At 34.2% G+C, this 22,893-nt stretch overlaps 1 protein-coding gene across 4 annotated transcripts in view; it reads right to left on the bottom strand.

Moving 5' to 3' along the window:
- Nucleotides 1–22,893, bottom strand: part of CEP120 (centrosomal protein 120) — a 54,578-nt gene that overhangs the window by 9,714 nt on the left and 21,971 nt on the right. For 2 of the 4 annotated variants that reach the window (XM_006081094.3, XM_023743429.1), the window contains exons 8-17: nt 22,543–22,720; nt 20,565–20,714; nt 19,467–19,649; nt 16,946–17,042; nt 16,687–16,839; nt 15,850–15,939; nt 15,635–15,727; nt 14,305–14,466; nt 11,553–11,675; nt 6,469–6,567 (exon numbers count right to left, since the gene is read on the bottom strand). In XM_006081094.3, coding sequence (XP_006081156.1) covers nt 6,469–6,567; nt 11,553–11,675; nt 14,305–14,466; nt 15,635–15,727; nt 15,850–15,939; nt 16,687–16,839; nt 16,946–17,042; nt 19,467–19,649; nt 20,565–20,714; nt 22,543–22,720 — 1,328 coding nt within the window. The remainder of the gene's footprint in view (nt 1–6,468; nt 6,568–11,552; nt 11,676–14,304; nt 14,467–15,634; nt 15,728–15,849; nt 15,940–16,686; nt 16,840–16,945; nt 17,043–19,466; nt 19,650–20,564; nt 20,715–22,542; nt 22,721–22,893) is intronic. The other 2 variants (XM_023743391.1, XM_023743462.1) reach the window with 2 other exon arrangements.

Here is a 22,893-nt window from a genome sequence, read left to right as displayed (position 1 = left end):
GCTTTCATTAAGTCTCATGTCTTCTGTCTATTTCATTATGAAAAACATTTTCACTGGGTACAGAATTTTAGGTTGGTAGTTATTTTCTTTCAGTACTTTAGGGCAGTGGTCGGCAAACTGCGGCTGGCGAGCCACATGCGGCTCTTTGGCCCCTTGAGTGTGGCCACGGAGTTTCAATCGCACTGTACGTGCGCGCCCGCACGTGTTATTTTGTGGAAGAGCCACACTCAAGGGGCCGCAGTTTGCTGACCACTGCTTTAGGGCTATTATTTCACTGTCTTATGAATTCCTTCACTTTTGTTGAAAAGTCATCTGTCAGTCTTATTGCTGCTCCTATGAAGGTAATGTCTCCCTCCACCCCCACAGCTTTTTGACAATTTTACTGTGATGCATCTAAGATATGATTTACTTTAAACTCTCCTGCTGAGAGTTAATTGATATTCTTAAGACAATAACTTTTTCACTTTTGCTAGTATAGACTTCTCAGCCAGTATCTCTTCAAATATTGCTTCCTTCCCCCATTTTCTATTTTCTCTTAAGTGTTACTATAGGCTGAATATTTGCATCTTCCCAAAATTCTTATGTTGAAACCTAATTCCCAACATGATGTTGTCAGGGGATGGGGCCTTTGGAAATTGCTTAGGTCATGAAGGCAAGCCCTTATGAATGAGATTAATGTCCTTATAAAACAGGTCTAGCTCCTTCTGCCATATGAAGACACAGTAAAAAGATGGCCATTTATGAACTGATAAGCAGACCCTCACCAGACATAGAACCTGACAAGTTGTGTACCTGATCTTAGAGTTTCAGCCTTCAGAAGAGTAAGAAACAAATTTTCGTTTATAAGCTAGGAGTCTGTGGTATTTTGTTATAGCAGCCCACATAGACTAAGACACGGGTCTATAGTTAACAAAAGGTAGTCAGTCTCATATACTCTATCCCCGTGGTCGGCAAACTGCGGCTCGCGAGCGGCCCCTTGAGTGTGGCTCTTCCTAAGCCTTAGGACTACCCTAATTAAGTTAATAACAATGTACCTACGTATATAGTTTAAGTTTAAAAAATTTGGCTCTGAAAAGAAATTTCAATCGTCGTACTGTTGATATTTGGCTCTGTTGACTAATGAGTTTGCTGACCACTGCTCTATCCCATATGTTTTTTGATGTTTTCCTATTTTTTTTTCATTTCTGCTTCAGCTTACACATCTTTGCTTCTGCTATGCCTAATCTCAATTCATCAACTGAATTCTTACATTTCACTCACAATACTTTTCAGTTCCAGAATTTCTACACGATTCAAAAGATTCCACTTCATTAATAGATTTCTCTGTCATCATCTACTTTCTAGAACATAGTGATAATAGATACAAACTTTGTATCTGGTGATGCCAAAATCCAGATTACTTGTTGATTTATTTCTTTTGAGCAAAAGCCATAAGAATACACTCCACAATAAGGACATGTAAGTGGTTAATAAACATATGAAAAGATGCTCAAAGTTGGGGAAATGAAAATTTAAGCCACAACATACTATTTTCACACCAAATTGGAAAAAATTAATTCATCTAAACAGCCATTGGACATGGTGTGAAGAATAACAATTATACACACTCTTGGGAACTGCAAATCTGCACAATCACTTTAGAAAGTAATTTGACAATATTTAGAGTAGGAGAAGAGATGAGCAAACCCTACTAACAAAAATTCTACTTTTAGATATAAACACTACAGAAATTCTTACATGTTTCTACATGTCCAAAATTTTAGTGTTGTTTACCAATACTTTAAATATATCTTATAAAATTATAAAGAAAATATGGTAAGGGACCCACATCCTACCCAAATGAATAATAAATACTAAATTCAGAAAAGTAATTACCTTAGGAAAGGATGTAGTTAAGAAAGGTACACGGGCTTCCAAAGCATCAATAATGCTCTGTTACTTAACCTATAACCTCCTAGGAGGTGGGTGTTGTAGTGCATAAGAATCTTTTGTTCCTTTTTGGAATGTACAATATATTTTGTTAGAAAAAGTACACCAAATTTTTGTATCTGGCTGAGGAGGGGTTAAGGTTACTGGTGATTTTTATTTTCTATGTTATATGGTGCTGTCAAATTTGCAAGCAGAAAAAAAATAATAAAAGGTTGATTATTTTTAGGTTCCTTTATAAAAGTTTAGCTTTATAAAACTTGAAACATTTTAGTTCTAAAACGCAAGAAAAACCTTGAATTTTTAATCAAGGATCCAGCATTTAAAATAATCACACATAAAAATTAGAGGTTAGTGAAAGAAATCCTCTCTGCTGCCAGGTGCTCTGGGTTAAAGGCTCCTCAATCAAGTGAGTATAATCTTTATTTTGCCTTGGCTGCCTATAAATCCAGAGAGGAGATGTAAACATACATACACTAGACTAAACAGCGGCTAAAAAGTGGCCACTACATACTCTCCCACTCACACATACCATGTAAGTCTGTGGGAAAAAAGCTTACAACTAAACTAAGGAACTCAAGTAAAGTTTTCTGAAAATAACCCAGAGCTGACAAGTCAGGAGGAGGGCCTGGATGGTTTCAAGACACAGTTTTTAACCAAGACTTGGACCTCCAACTGTTTTCTTAAACAAAGATTTACATCCTATCCTTGGCTAAATTACTTATAAATTAATCAAATTAATTACTCTGAGTGGATAAGCAGGAGGCTGGACAAGATAGTGCTGATGTCAGCCAATGAAGTCTGTGTTGTTTTAACTAAATATATCAGCTTAGTTTTAAACAGATCTACTGTGCACAAATATGGTAAGGGACCCACATCTTACCCAAAATCTTAGTTCTTAGTTCTGTACCCAAGGAGTAAAAGGTTAATCTTAATTTGAATATTTTTAGTACAATTTAAGTATTTGTTTTGGTTTAAAAATATTTCTGTACTATATCTTCATGGAGGTGGCAGAAAAAAGAAAACTAAGTTACCGCTTAAGTATCTCACAACTAGAACTTCTTAGAGTCAGTGTTACACAGTATACCAGAGGTATCAAATCCAGAATGTATGGGTATCACTTTGTTTTCTAAGTTATGAACCATTTTATGTAACATTTACTTATATTTTACAGCTGTCACTTACCCATTTACTAAAAAAAATTTTTTTACAACTTGGAAACACAGACTTTTAGGTTGTGAATCTGAAGGAAATATATTTTTTCTAAATAATTAGAAGATTATGATTTTTTAATTCACAGATTGACTACACTAGATCACCTCTGAGTAATGGAAATCTCTGTTTAAACATTTTTTTGGCAATAGGCACTAAGCATTAGATCTTATTTCCAAGCTTTACCAGCTGGGTTTTGTCATTAACATTTATTAACAATCTAAGATATGGCTTTTGCTGTCTAATCCGTTCTACACAAATGTTTTGTATGGCCCTCCAGAGGATTTTGCTGTGACAAATTACTGGCAGAGATTATAGTCCCGTGGCTATTCACCAGAGACAATGTAAAATTAACATGGTACTAATCCAATTTAAACAAAAAGTTGCACAAACAAGTCTCTGATCAAAAGCAGAGAATTCAATTTTTACATTCAAACACCATAATGTTTTTAATAAAACATTTTAGAAAAAATTGAAGTAATTTTCACATATATGAATTGTGCCTATTTGGTAAAGTTATTAATGTTAACCTTCCAAAAACAGTTTGTGGCAGAGCACAATTCACTATGGTAATCTCAAGGTCTATTACGTTTCTTCTTAAAGTATTGCATCTCAAATGTGGTCTGTAGAACATCAATGATTCCCAGTGAACCTGAAATCTGTTTACAGAGTTGTTTCTAAAGCAGAAAGTTAGTGGGACAAGGAATAGAATTGGTCTGTAATGAAGATCACTACACTCAAAGAATGAGACTATTTTCTTTCATAAAGTACAAGTTTAGAGTTGAACCACTAATTTAACATTGTTTTCTTCTTAATACTCTTACAATAACTCAAGAGAAAGGAGGCATCTGAAATTTTGTGATCCTATTATTAGAAAAAATAGCTAAATTACTTTGCCAATGGTTTTTAGGCAAGAGGGCAGAAAATACATAGAAAGAGTAAGTAGGAAATGATGAAGATTGTAAGTATATGGGGATGCATGTTAGTAAGGAGGGTTAATTAGGTGGACACATTTTATTCTGAATCTACTTTTAAAGGAGGCTATCTCAGTGTAACACTAATAAAAAGCCATGAACTTGAAAGATTCTATTCAGAACATTATTTGTTTACTTTATTTTAAAAACTACCTCAGTGAAAACAATGCCATTTGTCAATATACACCTATGAACGTAACTTACTCAGCTTACTCAAACTAAAAAGGTCTTGCATGGATATTTCTTAATAAGAAACATGACACTCTGATGAAATTATCTCATTTAATAATTATTGATTACTCATTTCTATAAAGGAGATCCCCTAATCAGCAACTGACACGTTTCAATCTTTTCATTACTAGCTTTGGTAACGCCTTACAATTATCATTACATTCGTTTCTTCTCCTTCACTCTGCAACTTCAATAAAAGGCACTATGTTCCATATCTTCTCCATCTACTCTCTATTTTACAACTTTAAGTATTTCAAATTTGATACTTGAAGCATTATCTTTGAAACATTTCTCCTTTAGCCTTGACAAAATGGAACGAGCAGTTGTCTTCTTGTTTTTCTAATATTTTATCTTCATTTGCATTTCTCACCAACCTGCTATGTTCTTGTTAAATATCAGATGAACTTGAAGTTCCCAGGGGAGAAAACTGCTGTATCTAGAGCATCTACCAGTGTGCAAGGTACAGACTCGGCTCTCAATAAGTACTTGCTGAATGAATGAAATAACTATAGATGTTTCTTTAGACTCAATGCACTCTCATCTCTCTATACCCAAACTTTAGGGAGCATACCTACTGAATCTTGCATATCTGCACATTGAACCCTTACATGTGGGGGTGTTTTATCCCCTTCTGTGCTATTTTCTACAGAACATCTATTAAAACTACCATCCAAATACAAAGTAGTTATTATTCAAACTATATCCTATCTGACTCCCTTACTATTCAAACTACCAGTATATCCTACCGAACTCGCTTACTGCTATCTATAATAATAAAAGGGTAATATACGAATTAGACCAGACATCATTCCAGACGTCCTTCCTGACAAAGCCGGGGCTGGAGGGAAGCCAGCCCGGGTCCCGGAGGGAAGTTGGTGCTGGCAGCTGGGGGAAGGAAGGCCTACTCTTGCATGAATTTCTGTGCATCGGGCCTCTAGTTACTATATAATATCCTCCTGTTCTCTAAACTTAAAACTGTTGGTGCCCATCATTTCTTTGAACAGCTAGTCAAAAATATCTCCATTATTTGTTCATCAATATCCAAAACTACCATCTAAATCAGTGATGGCGAACCTTTTGAGCTCGGTGTGTCAGCATTTTGAAAAACCCTAACTTAACTCTGGTGCCGTGTCACATATAGAAATTTTTTTATATTTGCAACCATAGTAAAACAAAGACTTATATTTTTGATATTTATTTTATATATTTAAATGCCATTTAACAAAGAAAAATCAACCGAAAAAATGAGTTTGCATGTCACCTCTGACACGCGTGTCATAGGTTCGCCATCACTGGTATAGACCAGTGGTTCTCAACCTTCCTAATTTTCTTTCTTTATTCTCATGCAGTTTAGTACATACTCCTTTATGAAGGTTATAAGCATTTAGTACAATATCACAAAGATATTTAATAGCATTTGATGTTTATGGAGATATATAAATCTGAAAGACCTTCTTTAGCTAAAGCTAACCATTATTGATCCTTATGAGTTTTAGGTCAAAGTAGATTAGATTAAAAAAATCTTGCTAATGATTTATTTGATCTTAATCACTTGAAGAAATTATACCTAATATTAAGATATATTTCTCATGAAGCTAATAGCATATGCTATCTAGCAACAGGAGGGGTAAAAATTCAATTAAGAATTCAGAAAACTATCACTTTTAAACTCATAAAATTATGCAAATATTCCCTGTGATTCCTTCCTTAATTGAATAAGTTACCTGTGTCTTCCTAGGAATAACATTTAAAGTATGTTCTTAAATTTGAGAACGTTAAATTTAAGTTATCCTGAAATTTCTCCCCTTAAACGTACTCACAATAGAAAAAAATTAATGCTGAAGAAAAGAATGGTAGTTGTATAAGTAAAATAAATTATCCAATTTCTTCTAGGAAAGAGGACAGTTGGCAATTAAAGAAAATAACCTAAAAGTTTCAATTTTTAATTAAAAAAAGGAGGATCTTATATATAACACACACAAAGCCCAATCTCAAAAATAGCACTGGAGATTCAAATGCAGACATTTATCTGACATAACAGGTATTGCCAAATATGCAAACTTGTAAAGAATCAAGGGAAAAAGACATAAAAAGAATAATCCATCATTAATTATAAACTACATACCTGTTTAAGTCTGGCAAGTTCTTTCAAAGCTCGTCCCCATTGCTGCTTGTAATGCAGTTTAGATTTAGTTGCAGATTCCAACTTTCTTTCAAGTTCAACCTAACAGTGATTAAAATCATATCAAGTGAAACACTATACCATTGTGTACAATCACTGAAAGATAATATATACAAAGAGTCTGGCTTAAGAAAAGAGTTTATGTAGTGTAACATACGACATCATCTAAAACTGTTATATAATTTACTATAAATATTATGGCACATGAACATTTTCTTGTTTAAAATATAGTCGTATTTTTACTGCCTAACAGCCCATACTAAAAGGAACTGAATTAGTCTTAACCTCCAGACAGTTACTATAAATGTATTTAAAACATGTATATTGCATAAAGATGATAGAATGAAAAATACTTTTTTTTTTTTTAACAAAAAGCAGTTCTGTTAGCATTCCAATTTACTTGGTACTCTAAATCTTAGAAAACAAAGTATTCCTTTTGGAGGCCTTTCATTATGTGGAATTTTGTCTTATAACAAAGAAAGCTATTAGATTCTTTTATAACTATATTTTGGCAAAAATCATAGAATGCCGAAAACAGTGAAATGTTTAATCAGAAAGCAGTTTACTAAGAAAGAGGACAAAGTAAAAAAATATTTTAAGAATGATAAAATAAACCAAATGAAAGACAAATAATGCTCCTAGTAACACTTATCTAACATTTATTTTCTATTTTTCCTCAAATATATAAAGAAAAACATGAAAGTGATTCAATTAAAAAAATAAGGTTATTTATACTTGCAGCAGGCAATGTGTTGTGCATGAACTGAAGCCAACTTGGCTATGTTTTGGAATGTCCTCTCTCAGTGTTTCAACCCAAGTACCAAACAAATTGATGTTGCCAACAGACAGTTTTACTAGTTAAACGATAATGTAATAATGGGCCTGAATTAGAGTAAAATACTGTTACTCTATACTGGTCTAATTTTTTTTATATGAAGTCGACTTTTTCCCATACTCACAATTTCTAATGTTTTGCAGAAAAATAAAACTAAAGACGCTATCCAAAAATTCAAACTTCAAAAAACTCATGAAAATAAAATGAAAGGAAGAGCAGATTGCCAAATTCCCTTCACAAGAGCCCAGAACATTCTCTGCAGTAATATACGACTTAATGGAGTCAAGGTCTTTACTGCTTTACAAATCCCTAGTGCTTGGATTTAAATGTGTTGACATTTCACAACTAGACTCATGCCTCTTAAGTTGAATAATACACTAAGATTGTCAAAGATGATCTCTTCCACTTACACCTAAAGATTTATACATATTAGCTGGTAATTTAACAAGGACATAGGACATAGGTCATGAACAGGAAAAATCATTTTATAGCTGTGAGGTAAAAAAGAAGCCTTCAGCAATAAAAGTGATCATGTCCATAGGTCTTAGGTGGGCCCAAAGCTGAGGGTTAGGACAGGGATGAACCTAGAGGGAATACTTATACCCAATGGACTGACTTCATCAGGAAAAAGCTGTCTGGGTAGGTTACATTGGCTTTGCCATGATTATCAAAATAATTCACATTTGCATACTGGTAGTTATTCAAACTAATTTAAAACACATGTATAGTCAATATATATAATTTCTTTATTTTTAACAAATAAAAAGACTAAAGTTAGCAAATCCGAGACACACACCTCGCTTTTCTGATTTATTCCTATTACCAAATCAGTGATTATGAACTTTTTAAGAACACAGATGCTTCTGTAATTCTAAATAGATGGACCCAAGTCCCAGAAAAATGCACACAATCAAAGACCTAGTTAAGGGCCCTTATTGTGAGTAGATTTGAAGCTTGGGTAAGCATTTGCACTGATATGTCATATATATTTCTCCCTTAAAATATTTCCAGCTTTATTATTTTTTGTTCCAACTGCCATTTCCTTAGCTCAGGCTCTTCTCTTTTCTCCTCGGCCTCAAATCTATTCACAAATCTTGCAAACCACTATTAGATCAATTCACTCTCCACTAAATAATCTACAATAGCTACTTCTTGCCCACAATATTGAGTCTAGACTCTTCTGCTAGGTTTCAAGGCACTCCAAAATATCATTTCCATCCTACTTGCTCAACCTACTTTCTTGGTATTCCTCAACAGGAAACCCTTTCCTCCAACCACCAGGTTAGGGTCCCCTATACACCCCTTCTCTTTGCCCAAATTACTTCCTGAGCCTATCAAGTCTTTCTTTTTCTTCTCTGCTAACTTAAACTTCAGGTTCAGTTCAAATACTACCTTGACCCAGAGCTTTCTTAAAATTACTGTATTCTGAACACCAAATAATTTCTCTTTTCTGAACTGCAAAGTGTTTCTATTACATTCCTGGTGTTTTATTATACACGTTTGTTTAAGGCTCTCTGAGCCATTTCTCCAATTATATTACAAACTTTTTTCTTTTCTCTCATTTTCCCCTTTGTCCTAAGGGGTAAATACACAGCAGATACTCATCAAATACTCTTAAATTTTAGCTTCTGTCTTCAACTTATGTATCTCCTACTGAATTATAATGCTTTCCATATTTTATTTTTAAAAGTCCCAATTATGTGTAAGCAATCTAAAAGACATTTCCTAGCTAAAAGCAAATCAAACTATTCACTTCTTATATAATAAAGGGAATCAAGAATTGAATGTAGTAAAACTGTACCTTAATTTCTTTTTAGGCCATTTCAGTCAAAATGGGAAAATCTGTGTTATACTGAAGAGCACGGGTAGTCACAAAAGAAAAAAAGCTCTCAATCAGATATAATCACAAGATTATAGACTTAATCAGATACTTTTTCACTGTGTCTTCCTTTTTGTACTTTTATGTCTTTGTTACTACTTAAGAAATAAGATTCTGCCCTCTTCTGGCTCCAATAAAATTTACAAAGAACTTTCAGAACAGCGGGGAGGCAGGGCGGGGGAGTAACCTTGTTTACTAGGCAATGAAATATGCTGAATGAAATCATTAGGTCTGATATAGAGGCAGTTCAATTATGCATTTTTCCCTCTCAATTTATGGTGCTGTTTATATTTTTAATGTTTAGTGATCTTTACTTTTTTTGGTAGAAGTGTAGTTGGAAGAAGGAATTTAAAAAATCACTTAAAATTTATTTCTATATTATCTAGTCTATATTCAGAAAAGATTAAAAGTTAATGCTTCTCCAATTTTGAGATATTTGGTCTCTGAATTTCCCAAGTAAAATGGAAATATTCTTTGACATCTACTTAACAGCTCGAGAGAATTGATGAGATACTATCTGAGTGCTTCAAATATCTCTGTTAAGTACCACAGAATTCATATTTATAAACACAGAAATACTTTAATACTTGTTTTTTTCATAATAGGGGTGGGAAATGGCTAACTGGATTCAAGTTCATTGGTAGAGAAATGAGAAGGCCAAAAATGGGGAAATGAAGAAATTGCTTATCTATGTAAAAAGCAGAATCAACAACACTTTGCAATCAAGAAGAGCAAGGCAATTGATAGGCTGCAGAAACACTGGAAGAAACCAGTTACAAGGCTTCTTAACTCAAAAGATTTATTTTACCACAATTATTCCTAGCTCCACATCTTCTAGGCATTCATGCTTTTTGCTTCTTGGTGTTTCTTTTTCAAAGACTAACAACCATCAGTTTCTCCTTGCTATTAATTTCTTATCCATAAGCTTTTCTCAACATTGGCAGTCCCGTGGGCTCATTTTCTTTCAATGCCACATTTAACACTCTGTAATTGGGCTTATTACAAGGTAGTGACTTAAACTGTCAAACCCATGACCTTTCCTCAACCATTCCTGACTTTCTTTCCATTCATAAGAGATTACTGTTACTTCCTCATTTTTAAAACTCCTTTTTTTGGGGGGGTGCCACACTAGACTACATTTATTACTTCTCTAAATCATTTTAGCCATCTTCCCTGACTCTTGCTTTTTGTCTATGAAGCTGAACTTTCCCTTTAAAGTTATATGTTCAGTTTTCCTTACTAAACGCCCCTTGAACAATTTCATCTAATTCTAAGGATGTTACTTTATTCAAATGACTCCCAAGTCTGTATGTCTAACCCATTTTTCTCTTCCTACTATATTTTCTCATTTTTAGTGAACTTCTCCACTTAGTCGGCTAACATCTCAAATGTAATATGTCTAAAATCAGAATTCTCTATAACTTCCACCAAATGTTCATTAAAATTCATTTCTATTAGTATTTATTAAGCCAATCTTACAAATTTGAGCATAATCTCTGACTTCTATTTACAGATAAAATACAAATTCTTTAACTTAGCATCTAAGGTCTTCCCGTATTTTATCAGTCTTATTTTTATTTTGAAACCACTACTATATTGATTACTGATTAAACTCTAGGTTCTAGTCAAGCTATTTTACACGTATGCAATAGACTTTTTAACCTAAGTACAATACCTCTCCTTGGGATACCCTTACCCACATATTTACCTATTTAAAATTTCACCTGTCCTTTGGGTTCCTTTTCATTTCTTTGTTATACTTAAATTGCAGAGTTGACTTTGTTTTCCTTTTGCAGTCATAACATTTATTAAGAGAAAGTTAGATGATACTTGCTACCATTTGCCTTTCACTATAATTATTTGGGTAAGTTCCTTGTTTCCTTTTGTAACCTCCTTGACTCTATTCTGAACATTTTTGAATCATTCATAATAGCATTTAGCATGGTGTCATAAATAGTACACATCTTTGCTGGTTAATGAAAAATCAATTATATCAATCAGTATCCTGCCAAGAAACCAGAACTCACTTCAGGCCATTTAATCTAGGCATCTGGTTATACTTTTAATGAAAGACACTAGAACCAGGGAAACAGAATCTAGCACCTTCAGTAGACTTTTGTGATAGAGCAGGCCTTGCCTTGCTCACCCTGGTTCCTGCCCATATTTTGAAACTGCTTCTTCAGCCTTGAATTCTCTGATGTGTTATCTGGTGTCAGAATACTTCAGTGAAATGTTACAGTGTATATGTAAGTGTCACTACTGACTTCATAAGTTGATCGTTAGGACTAGTTAAGTATAAATTGACATGGGTACCTTTTCCAAGGTGAGAAGGTTTATTTCAGACTGTAGGCGGAGTTCTGGTTTGTTGCTTTGCTGATCCTTGAACTGCTGGAACTCTTTTTCCAAAATCTTATACTTATTTTCAGCATCATTAAGCTGTATTTAAAAAAAAAAAAGATGTAAAGTTTAATATTACAGAATTTAATTCAACAATCTCATTTTTTCTTATTCTAAACATGTTTACAGTACAAAGATCTCTAGTAATCCTAAAAATTTAGTAAATCAACTGACTGACAATATATAAAACTTTTTAAGAGTATGGAATTTCTTATAAAACCAGTATCATGAGACCATTTTTGTTAAAGTTACCTTATAAAAATACTGATACTTAAGATGTTACATGTAAGAAAAGATTACAGATATAGCAGATGAAGATGTTACATGTAAGAAAAGATTACAGATATAGCAGATTATTATCAATGAAAAGTTTAATTTTAATACAGTATTTATTGTTCTTAAAATTAGATACTATATAAATTTCATAATTCAAACACTCTTACAACTTAAGGTAATTTAAAGATTATAACTATGAAGGGGTTGGGTCAAATATTTTTTCCTACCATTCAGGGACATTATCATACACCATTACTGTGGTTACAATCAGGTTGTAAAGCAATAAGCTATTAGGCATAGTGGGCTTTTTTTCCTTTGCTAAGTGGTCCATAAACTACATTGATTTTTGGAGTTCTGGTAACTACTATCAGTCCTTCTACCTGTCTAGTTAGAATTATACTTATAATACATGTAAGCTGGTTCAGAGTAAGGGCCTAAAAATTTTGTTTTCATACAAAGAAAATATAACATGTATTATAGTCATGAGCTTAGCAACATGGGCATCTCAGAAATTTCTGCAGTCCCCACAGTTTTTCCCCAGGTCTTCAGATTATGTTTTAAGAGTTCCCTGGGTAATTCTTCTAAAATACCAGTTCTTCCCATAAGCTCATTATAGCAGTCTGGGACAAGGTAGAGACCGATGTTTTTTTCAAGAACTCCGCTGGTGATTAACACGTTAGGAGCGATGGTTCTAGATGGCTGAATCTTCCTGACAAGTGGGAAAAGCATTTGGTAAATCCCATCATGATTGCCTACTTCTGCAACTTTATCTTAAATGAGATCTCCATAATAACAATCAAATTCATATTTACAACCACTAAATAATATGACCTGAACTGCTATGGAAGCTATTCTTCATGTCAGAATTTACTGAAGACTTTGGAGGCATTCATCATATCTAATCTACAATGAAATTTTTCAAGAAAGATAAGCTTAATATTTAACATTTAACAGCTTTTTTTTTTTTAACAAATATTTATTAAGCCCCAATTATTCGATCAAGACTAGCTGGGCTCTAGGTATACAGATTGTTAACTCCATAAAACTGTTTTGATTTATAATTGACACTGATTGAATTATCACACTAATGAAAATAATAAAACTGCTCTAACATGTCATAAAGAAAAAGAGAGAATAATATCCTATGAAAATATATAACAAAAACTTAGGGAAATTGTCCCTGATCCCCGAGTAATTGATGCTTCAGCTGAAAACTGAAGGATGAGTGTAGCACACACAAAGATCCTATGGTGAAGCTCAGCATGCTTGAGAACCTGAAGGGAAACCAGTGTGGCTGGAGAGCATAGGACAAAGGTGAGAGGGATAGGCTGGTTCCAAGCTCTGCAGAGGCTTGTAGGGCAAGGTAATTATTCTGAGCAGTGAGATGACATTGAAAGGTTTTACAGGAGGGTGTCATGATTCCCAAATTTTAAAAATATCACTCTGGTTGCAATAGGAAGAACAGAAATAAAGAACACTTACAGCAAGCATGTCAAACTCAAAGGCTAACACGGGCCAAATAAACAAGGCATGCGGCCCGTGAGTCTGACATGCTTGACTTACAGAAAGCTCAGACATGGATGGGAGGATCATGTTGGGTTTTAAATGACTTTAGACATCCAATTAGAGATATCAAAAAAGCAGATTTATTGGTCTACAGTGTAGAGGAAAGGTCTGGGATATACATGTGAAAGTCCAAGAGGTACAGATTGTCTCCGTTCCATGGACATTAATAAGATTATTTAGTACAAAGTAAGTTTTGAACTTAAAGGAGGTCTAATATTTACTAAAGGAACATAAGCCTGCAAAGGAGCCTGAGGGGTGGCCAGAAAAGTAGAGGAAAGCAAGGAGAGTGGTGTTAGAGAAGTCGAGAGAAGATAATATACAAAAACAAGGACAACAGTGTTGATGTTGTCAGTAAGTCTGAGTAATATAAGAATGAAAAATGCCCATTGAATGTAGTGACTTCTTTGACAACTGGCTGGCTGGAGCAATGGGGATGGGTTGTGAGGTGAGTATAAGATGAGGAAATGAAGAGCAGAGACAATTCTCTCATTAAATTTGATTCTTAACTGAATTCAGTCCAGTGATATGAAGTTTATGCATGTTTGCTAAAAGGTGATTTATCAGAAAATAATTTTAAGCTGAGATTTATCTGAAATATAGTACAATTTCATGCAAATAATTGTAAGGGAAGAAAAATTATTCCAATATGGTCCTTAGCTTTGACTTAGAAAAAGAAGACCCAACTTAAAGTATATTTGAAGCTCTGCAATAAATATTAATCATCCAAATTACTGTGAGTTTTTATAACTTTTTAGTGAATTATGCCAATTATTTCTAGATGCAAATAAACTCTAAGTGTAAAGAGATGACAGGTATTTCATCCAACCTGCTGCTGAAGTCGGTGTTTGTCCTCTTCTAGCTGCTTGATCTTTAACCTTTCCAGTTCTACTTGGTGAACACAATCTTCCTTGGCCCTACGGATAGAGTTCTGAAGTTCTTGCAGGTTCTGTTCACGTTCTGATTTCAGTTCCCTTCTTTCTTGTTGAAGCTTAAAACAAGTGCATCTTTAAGAGGTTGGCCTATTATGAGCTACATTATACTGTTCAATATTCTACTATCCATATATATAGTCAAATGTTCAGAATACTTACATTATTTTCAATCATTTAATTCTTATACAAAGTATATACAAAAATCCATATATGACCTCTATAAATTCAACTGAAAATGCCCTAATCACTAAAAATTCCTATTTAAATAAACCCATTTTAATATATAAGCAAAAGTTCCTTTTCTTCTTTTAGAAATGTTTTATTTTTATTTTCCACCCATTCACACAGAAGATAACAGATTCTAAGTATTAGGAACAAATATACAAGTTTAAACGTCTAACTCAAATCCCAGAAAATGAATAAAGATAAGGTTAGGGTGATATGCTGAGGAAACTTTAAGAAACAAATTTGGGTAGGGAAGGAGCATATAAATTTAATGTGGAAGAATATTAATTATTTTGAAACAACTTTTACAATAATTTAAAAAAGTATTTAGGTTAAAATTTAATAGGACCTAACAAAAATGTTAACTAAGCCTAGTACTCATTTATTTTTGGATCTAATCTTTAATGGGCAAGAATGTGGGATATTTCCTTCATACTGAAAACCAAATCAGGATATTAGACCCCTGAACCTATGCTACATTTTCTCTCTTCTCTAGGTAGGGTAACTATCCATGTAAAGTTTACATAATGGGAAAGTTAACCAAATATCTCCACTATTGTAGGAGTTAACCAAACTGGGTGAATAATAGTTAACCATTTCAAACAATAAGCACTTTCTATTCCTCACCATCTAAAACATAAAACATTCTTTACCCAGTTGTTCTCCATAATGTCTGGAAGACAACTTCTATGAAATACATTTTATATAAGTACAAAGAAAAAAGAAATGAAGCCCCGCCTATGTGGCTCAGTGGTTGAGCGTTGACCCATGCACCAAGAGGTAGCTGGAATGATTGCCAGTCAGCGCACATGCTTGAGTTGTGGGGGCATGCAGGAGGGAGCTGATTAGCGATTCTCTCTCATTGATATTTCTATCTCTCTCTCTCCCTTCTTCTCTAAAATAAGTTCAATAAAAAAAAATATATTTTTTTAAAAAGGAATGAATGGTATTAACCTAACATGGATTCTGTGAAATAAAGGTATTTGACAAATACAGTACCTCTGATTCTGTAATGGCCAGCTGGTGCTCTCTCTTCTCTAAATCAATTAGGGTTTTTTGAAGTTTTCCTTCCAGAAGAGTATATTCAGCCACCTAAAATAATAAAAGCTACCTTATCTTTTTCCCAAACTCAAAACACACACAATTTCAAAAATATATATACAAGACACTATAATTTTATTCCTTTCCCCTTCAATTTCTATACATGTTACTACCTTTTTCTTTACTAGTGATTCTCTCTCTCGATCCCTTTTCTTCCATTCCTCCGCAAGAGCTTGCATATGAGCTAGTTCTTTCTGCTTTAGCTACAAAAGGAAGAAAAATAAAGTCAGACAAAAATCCTAAATATTTCAAGTAAACAAATCAGTTATCAGTTAAAAATTAAATGATCACTGATATGTTTATTTCAGGTGTTCTATTTTATTTTTTAAAAGATGCCTGAGGCAAGTAGTACCCATATAATTCAGGGGAGCACATGGTAAGTTGTGTTTTCTAACTCTCTTGTTCAGAGACTGATAATTCCATGTTCCAGGAGGGTATACTAAATGAGGACCGGAATGAAAAGAAACCTTCAAGTCAATCTTTGATCTCTGACCTTCAGTTCTAATTTGCTTAAGATCAGAGACAAAGTTGAGGGAATCCTTCTGAGTGGCTTCTGTTTTTTGTTTTTTTATTCTCAATTTTTCTTTAGGAGTAAGGTATTCTTGCTATTCAAAGGGACTAGTAGGGGACCATGGAACATAGTAAAAGCCTAGTATGGAGAAGGAAAAACATACTAAGTAGTTAAAAATAGAGGCTTAAAGTAATGTTTAAAAAGTAACCTGGCCCTAACCGGTTTGGCTCAGTGGATAGAGTGTCGGCCTGTGGACTGAAAGGTCCCAGGTTCGATTCTGGTCAAGAGCATGTACCTTGGTTGCGGGCACATCCCCAGTAGGAGGTGTGCAGGAGGCAGCTGATCGATGTTCCTCTCATTGATGTTTCTAACTCTCTATCCCTCTCCTTTCCTCTCTGTGAAAAATCAATAAAATATATTTAAAAAAAAAAAAAGTAACCTGATTTTCAAAAATGTCTTCTTGCCTCTCCTTCCACATTTCTAGCTCAAGTGCTGCTTTGTATTCTAAGGTTTCACGAGGCTCTGTCTGGACTTCTGAAGGACAAGGTGCGGGAGGAAGACAAGATGAGTTCTGTTGTACAGCAGTTAAACCCTAACATATGAATAAAAAAAAGCATATTGAAACAAATACACTCACACACATACACATTAGATCCATTTTTAAAGAGAGTAATTTGATAACATTCAATGATATTTACCTGAGATGAATCAGAGACAAAAATCTCACGTGTTTTTAATATTCCATAATCTTCTAGAGTCATGGTGTAAGAAAGATTTATTATCCTGTTATTTGACCTACAAATGAAATCAGAAATATATTGAAACTCATGGAAACATGTTATGTTATTCTTCCTCTTATGTCTCCAACACTATAGCATTGAGTAGAACACATTTCCTGCATCTGACACTTGCTACTGAAACTGCAGCAGCTTTTAAGGGCTTCAAGACCGTCCATATACATGATTTCATTTGATCACTAACACCCTATTAAATACATACCTTTGTTTACTATAAAAGGACCTACAGATTACTTGGAAAAATTGAAAAGTACAAAATAAAGGAGAAATTTTAATCTCCCTGTCCATAGCTTATTACTGCTGAAATTTACTTACGTTCCTTCCTCTGTTTTATGTATATGTAGATACACATGTAATCATGCACATTAAGACCATACCGTTTTGTCCTCTTTTCCTATTTTTTTAAAATATATTTTTATTGATTTCAGAGAGGAAGGGAGAGGGAGAGAGAGATAGAAACATCAATAATGAGAGAGAATCATTGATCGGCCGCCTCCTGCACACCCCCCACTGGGGATCGAGCCTGCAACCTGGGCATATGCCCTCGGCCAGAATCGAACCTGGGACCCTTCAGTCTGCAGGCCGATGCTCTATCCACTGAGCCAAACCGGCCAAGGCCTCTTTTCCGATTTATATCAAAATCATTTTCTCTGTCATAAACATTAATTCAAAAACGTAACTTTTAATGCCTGTAAAATGTACTAAAGAATTTATGTAGTAAAATAAACTTAATTCCCCTATTCTTGCCTACATACAGGTTATTCTCAGTTGTTTTTCTACTTTTGAACACACTTGTACATAAATCTTCTACTGGATATGAGCACTGCCTCAGGCTAATTTCTATAAGTAGGTTAACTATATTTTTATTGCTATGAGTACCTCTGTAGTATTAATTAAATAAAAACAAAACAAAATGTTAGAAAAAAATAAAACCTTGGCAATAAAAAACCCATGGCTTTGTCTAAGTCAAATACATTCTATAAACCCTTGGTCAGCCGAACCAGTTTGGCTCAGTGGATAGAGCGTCGGCCTGCGGACTCAGGGGTCCCAGGTTCGATTCCGGTCAAGGGCACGTACCTTGGTTGTGGGCACATCCCCACTGGGGGGCGTGCAGGAGGCAGCTGATCGATCTCTCTCATCGATGTTTCTGGCTCTCTATCCCTCTCCCTTCTTCTCTGTGAAAAATCAATAAAATATATTTAAAAAAAAAAAAAACAAAAAAAAAACCCTTGGTCAAACAAAACTTTAAGAGTTTTAATTGTGTAGGATCCTTTCATTAATCAACTAATCTCACAGGTTTTAAAATAAATTAAAGTATAATGAAGCACTGCCACATCTGAAGTTTTCACTTAGGTAAATCTAAAACTTCTCAGTCTACAGAGCAGGGCAATAAAAGTTAACATTCACAACAAACAATTAAAATAACTTCAAATAGTAAGAATTTGATTATTTTCATATTATTCTACTTATGACAGTGTTAATTTTTAAAAGAGATTTTCAATAACAGGAATTGAAACACAAAGAATTTTCATTTACCCGGAATAGCTGGTTCTCTAAAACACCTGTTCCCAGATCTTCCAAGTAAATAAAAATTTTACTAAACCTTCATTCTCTGGAAGTGGCTATTGATGGGGAAGCGTAAGGGAAGAAATTTCAATACAACTTTTAGATTTCAGCTTTTTACTGAGCCTGTTTTCCTTCTACTTTCTTACTATGCTTTAAAAATAAAGGCATGTTGTATAAAATATCAAACTGAATTTAAATTTCTATTGTTAAATTTTTTAAAATCACGCAACAAATATATTATTTGTCTGAAATATGTGAACTCCAGCTTTTCACTGTGACAATGAATTTCAGGACCAAAAAAAACAATTGTCTTTAAAAGTGCAAAGCATCCTCAGACTTCAGCAATAAGGTAAAAGTTAAAACATTTTTTAAGTAGAAAAATAGTCATTCCCAATGCAACATAATGTAAAAATACATTGTTATTTTGAGATTAAATTAGGAAAGGCAAGGGTGGGTGGGTAGGAAGAGATAACCCACTTGTTTGCATTTATGCATAACCCATGGACACAGACAACAGGGTGGTGGAGGGTGGGGCAGGCTAGGAGTCAAAGGGGTCAAAAAGGGGACATATGTAATACTTTCAACAATAAAGTTTAAAAAAAATTCTGAATTTTAAATTGTCAGGTTAAACAGAGGAGAGGGAAATATTCACCAGTCTGAGTAAATATTGCAATACTATAGCAGCATAGATTCTTAACTTTGTGAGGGTATAATGGGTATCAGAAAGCTAAAGAGCAAACTAGGATACAGTTCCCACAGGTCATGAAAGATCAGAGAAAAAATGATATGAAAAGATAAGGTTATAACTAATGAGAATGAAAAGCAAAGCTAAGATCAATTTTGCAAAATGCATTACCCTTGTGCTGCTATAAAAGGCACACTTTCACTGTAAGTTTGACGCCAACACTGTTCACCATTAGAACCTAAAAAGCGAGTTTTTTCTGAAGATAAGATGTTTGAAAGCTGGATTCTAGCGATTCCCAGAAGTAAATCTTTACTCATTTTATCCTTGTGCCATAATTCAATCAGCAATGGAATCCTGAGGAAGAGAGACACATGTATTCATACCTATCAACTCTGAACAAAGTCTTTTTTGAACTAAAATCTTTGAATTTCCTTAATGTAGTCAAAGATGTGTTTGTTACTGGAATGTAAATGCTCAGTTCCATACATAACAAACAGAAAATTCGATTACATCTTCTACACCTCTTTCTATGCAATAAAGAAACTCTTTAAAACAGTGGTTCTCAACCTTCCTAATGCCGCGACCCTTTAATACAGTTCCTCATGTTGTGGTGACCCCCAATTTCATTGTTACAAATTGAACATAATTAAAGCATAGTGATTAATCACAAAAACAATATGTAATTATATATGTGTTTTCCGATGGTCTTAGGCGACCCCTGTGGAAGGATCATTCAACCCCCAAAGGGGTCGTGACCCACAGGTTGAGAACTGCTGCTTTAAACACTATTATTCCCACAAATAAATTTTAATTATCCTTCATTCTTCCTTTTAAAATATACATCTTGAATTTTGATACTCTGAGCACGTAAAGTGACACTTCACAGATCTCACTTTCCTTCACAAGTCTATTTCAGATAGCTGAGCTAAAACCTCCATTTCATATAAATAAAAAAATAGAAATAATATACTACAGTCATTCAGTGAATCAGCAATAAAAACTAGTAAGACAGACTACTTTTCAAAGTTCCTTCATTACTTACATTGTTTTAACAAAGTTCTAATATCTAAGCTTAGGCAAGTAAGATAAAACTTTGTGGCGGAAGCACAAATGTCACAGACTTTATTAGTATATTTGTTTCTAGATTCTCAAATGCATCAACTGTTATGGATTTAAACCTATAGAAATTCCTCTTGTTCATAAGATACAAAATTTTAAGAGCTGACTTGAGAAGATAATATCATACACACAGTGTAGTGCATATATTACCTTAAGAAGGTATCTTGCAGCTGATGAGGCATAGTTGCGAAATCAAATGCACAGTAAGATTGGGGAAGAAAAACTTCCATGTTTTTCCGAACTTCAACAGGAGGATTAGTCATAATAGGAGCTGCACTTCCAAAGAATGGATATGAGTACCTAGAATTTCAGAAAAACAAAATCTTAGATAAAATTACAGATAAAATGTATAGTATGTTGCCGAAACCGGTTTGGCTCAGTGGATAGAGCGTCGGCCTGCGGACTGAAGGGTCCCAGGTTCGATTCCGGTCAGGGGCATGTACCTGGGTTGCGGGCACATCCCCAGTGGGAGATGTGCAGGAGGCAGCTGGTCGATGTTTCTCTCTCATCGATGTTTCTAACTCTCTATCTCTCTCCCTTCCTCTCTGTAAAAAATCAATAAAATATATTTTTAAAAAAATGTATAGTATGTTAAAATGAATGTTACTATGAATATTATGGGCAAACAGAATTTTTAAATAGATAAATGATACAAACACATTATGATTTTGCTCTTATCACCAACTTAAAAATTATACAAATGTTTACAGTGTGGATATGAAAATTATAGAAATTATAGAGCAAATGCATTAATAGCATAGAACTATTTCCCAAGTTGCTTTACAGATAATTTCTTAATGAGGTTCTGGGGGAGAAAGAGAATGCTGGTATTTTGAAGGCAATGACAAAAATAAGAAAGAGCCATTTTGAAGCACTCCAAATAAGACTCCATTAAACAAAGACTGGGTTCCCATTTTAGATCGTCCCTGTTTCTCTTCTCCTGCCACAGTCCTTTGTAGGTATTCTGAGATCAGATTCCCTCTAGCGGCAGCAGAGAGATCTCAGTTAAAGGAGTAAAGACAAAAAACAGGTAAAAAATAAGTAATAATTCTATTTCTAAAAATAATTTTAAGAGATGTTATACAAACTCTGAGGAAAGCTATGGCCGTGAGAGAAAACCTTTTTCTTGCCTTCAATTATCAGATAAAAACAACACTTTAGCAATGACTCTCAGCCTCTAACATGGTAAAATGCACAACTTAAGCTGCAATGAAAGATTTCCATTCTATGAATTCACCATCACAATACATGCTGGGTCCCTTTAATTCTGTCCATTATTCATACCAAAGCTCAGAGGATTTTGGAAACAACTTCATGAGAAGTCAAAGAGTTGAAAAATTACATGCAAGTATGAGCTGATTTATGCATCTGAAAAGCAGGTCTGCTTCAAATTGCGGCAGGAAGCAATGTGCATTTGCAGACTTCCTGGGAATGGCAATCCAAAGGGACAGAAAGACTTCCTCACTTTAATCACATAAAGACCAACACCTTTATTACAAATGCCACTGCTTGCTCCAAAAAAAAGTATGAGGAGAAATTACTCCAAACTAAAACACAGTATTGTATATTTAATTTATATCATAGCCACAAGAATCTATGAAAATGTAATATTACTAAAAACAAAATACTGTATAAAGCAATTTAACTGACTGAAATGTACATTTTCAATTTTTTATATTGAAAAGTGTGGACACATTCCACTTACAGTTCACAAAGTATGTTTTTTAGATTCACAGCTATAAAACGTAGTTTTGAGGAATATAACCTCACATTATGATAAAGTTTTTACAGAAAAATCAGATGCCTTCCATTATTTTGACTTGTGGCACTATTTCCAGGAACAACACACTTTAAGTTCAAGAGTCACCGTATTTTAATAGAACCATTAATAAATTACTATAAGTTCTTTCAATTATTACACTAGCATAGTGAAGACTGTTACCTCTCACACCACCAATACCAGCCTGGTTTAACTCTGAAGTCACTGGGACACAGCCTTACCCCCTTCTAATACTCTGATTCAACAAATGTTATAACTTCTCTGGTGGCATTTCTTTCTCTGCAACTTCTCCAATTGAGAAAAGGCATTTCTCCTTGGAAAATACTTTGAAACCAAATCAAATCATACCTTAAAATACAGTTGATTGGAAAACCAACTTCCAAGTCATGGATACTCCGTAGGTCTATCGAAAAGCAAAAATGGTGTGATGTGGCTGGAACAGCAATCTTCTGTCCTGAAGCTGTTTCCGGAGCACTGGATGCTGTCACCGGCTGGGCCGGCAAAGCAGGTACAGAAGAACTGATGGCTAAAATAAAGGTAAAAATGTTTGGTTTGGTTTTAAATTCCATTTGCTAACACTTTCTCTTAAGTTATCTAAATAATTTAAAGATATCTCGACCTTCAAGCAAGGAACTTGACTATTTGGTTTTATAAACATAGGAATTGAGGCATAAATATCTTAAAGTGACTTGTCCCAAA

The sequence above is a fragment of the Myotis lucifugus genome, unplaced genomic scaffold (genome assembly GCF_000147115.1).
Source record: "Myotis lucifugus unplaced genomic scaffold, Myoluc2.0 scaffold_0, whole genome shotgun sequence".
Taxonomy (NCBI): domain Eukaryota; kingdom Metazoa; phylum Chordata; class Mammalia; order Chiroptera; family Vespertilionidae; genus Myotis; species Myotis lucifugus.
This window is presented reverse-complemented; position numbering and strand designations above follow the sequence as displayed.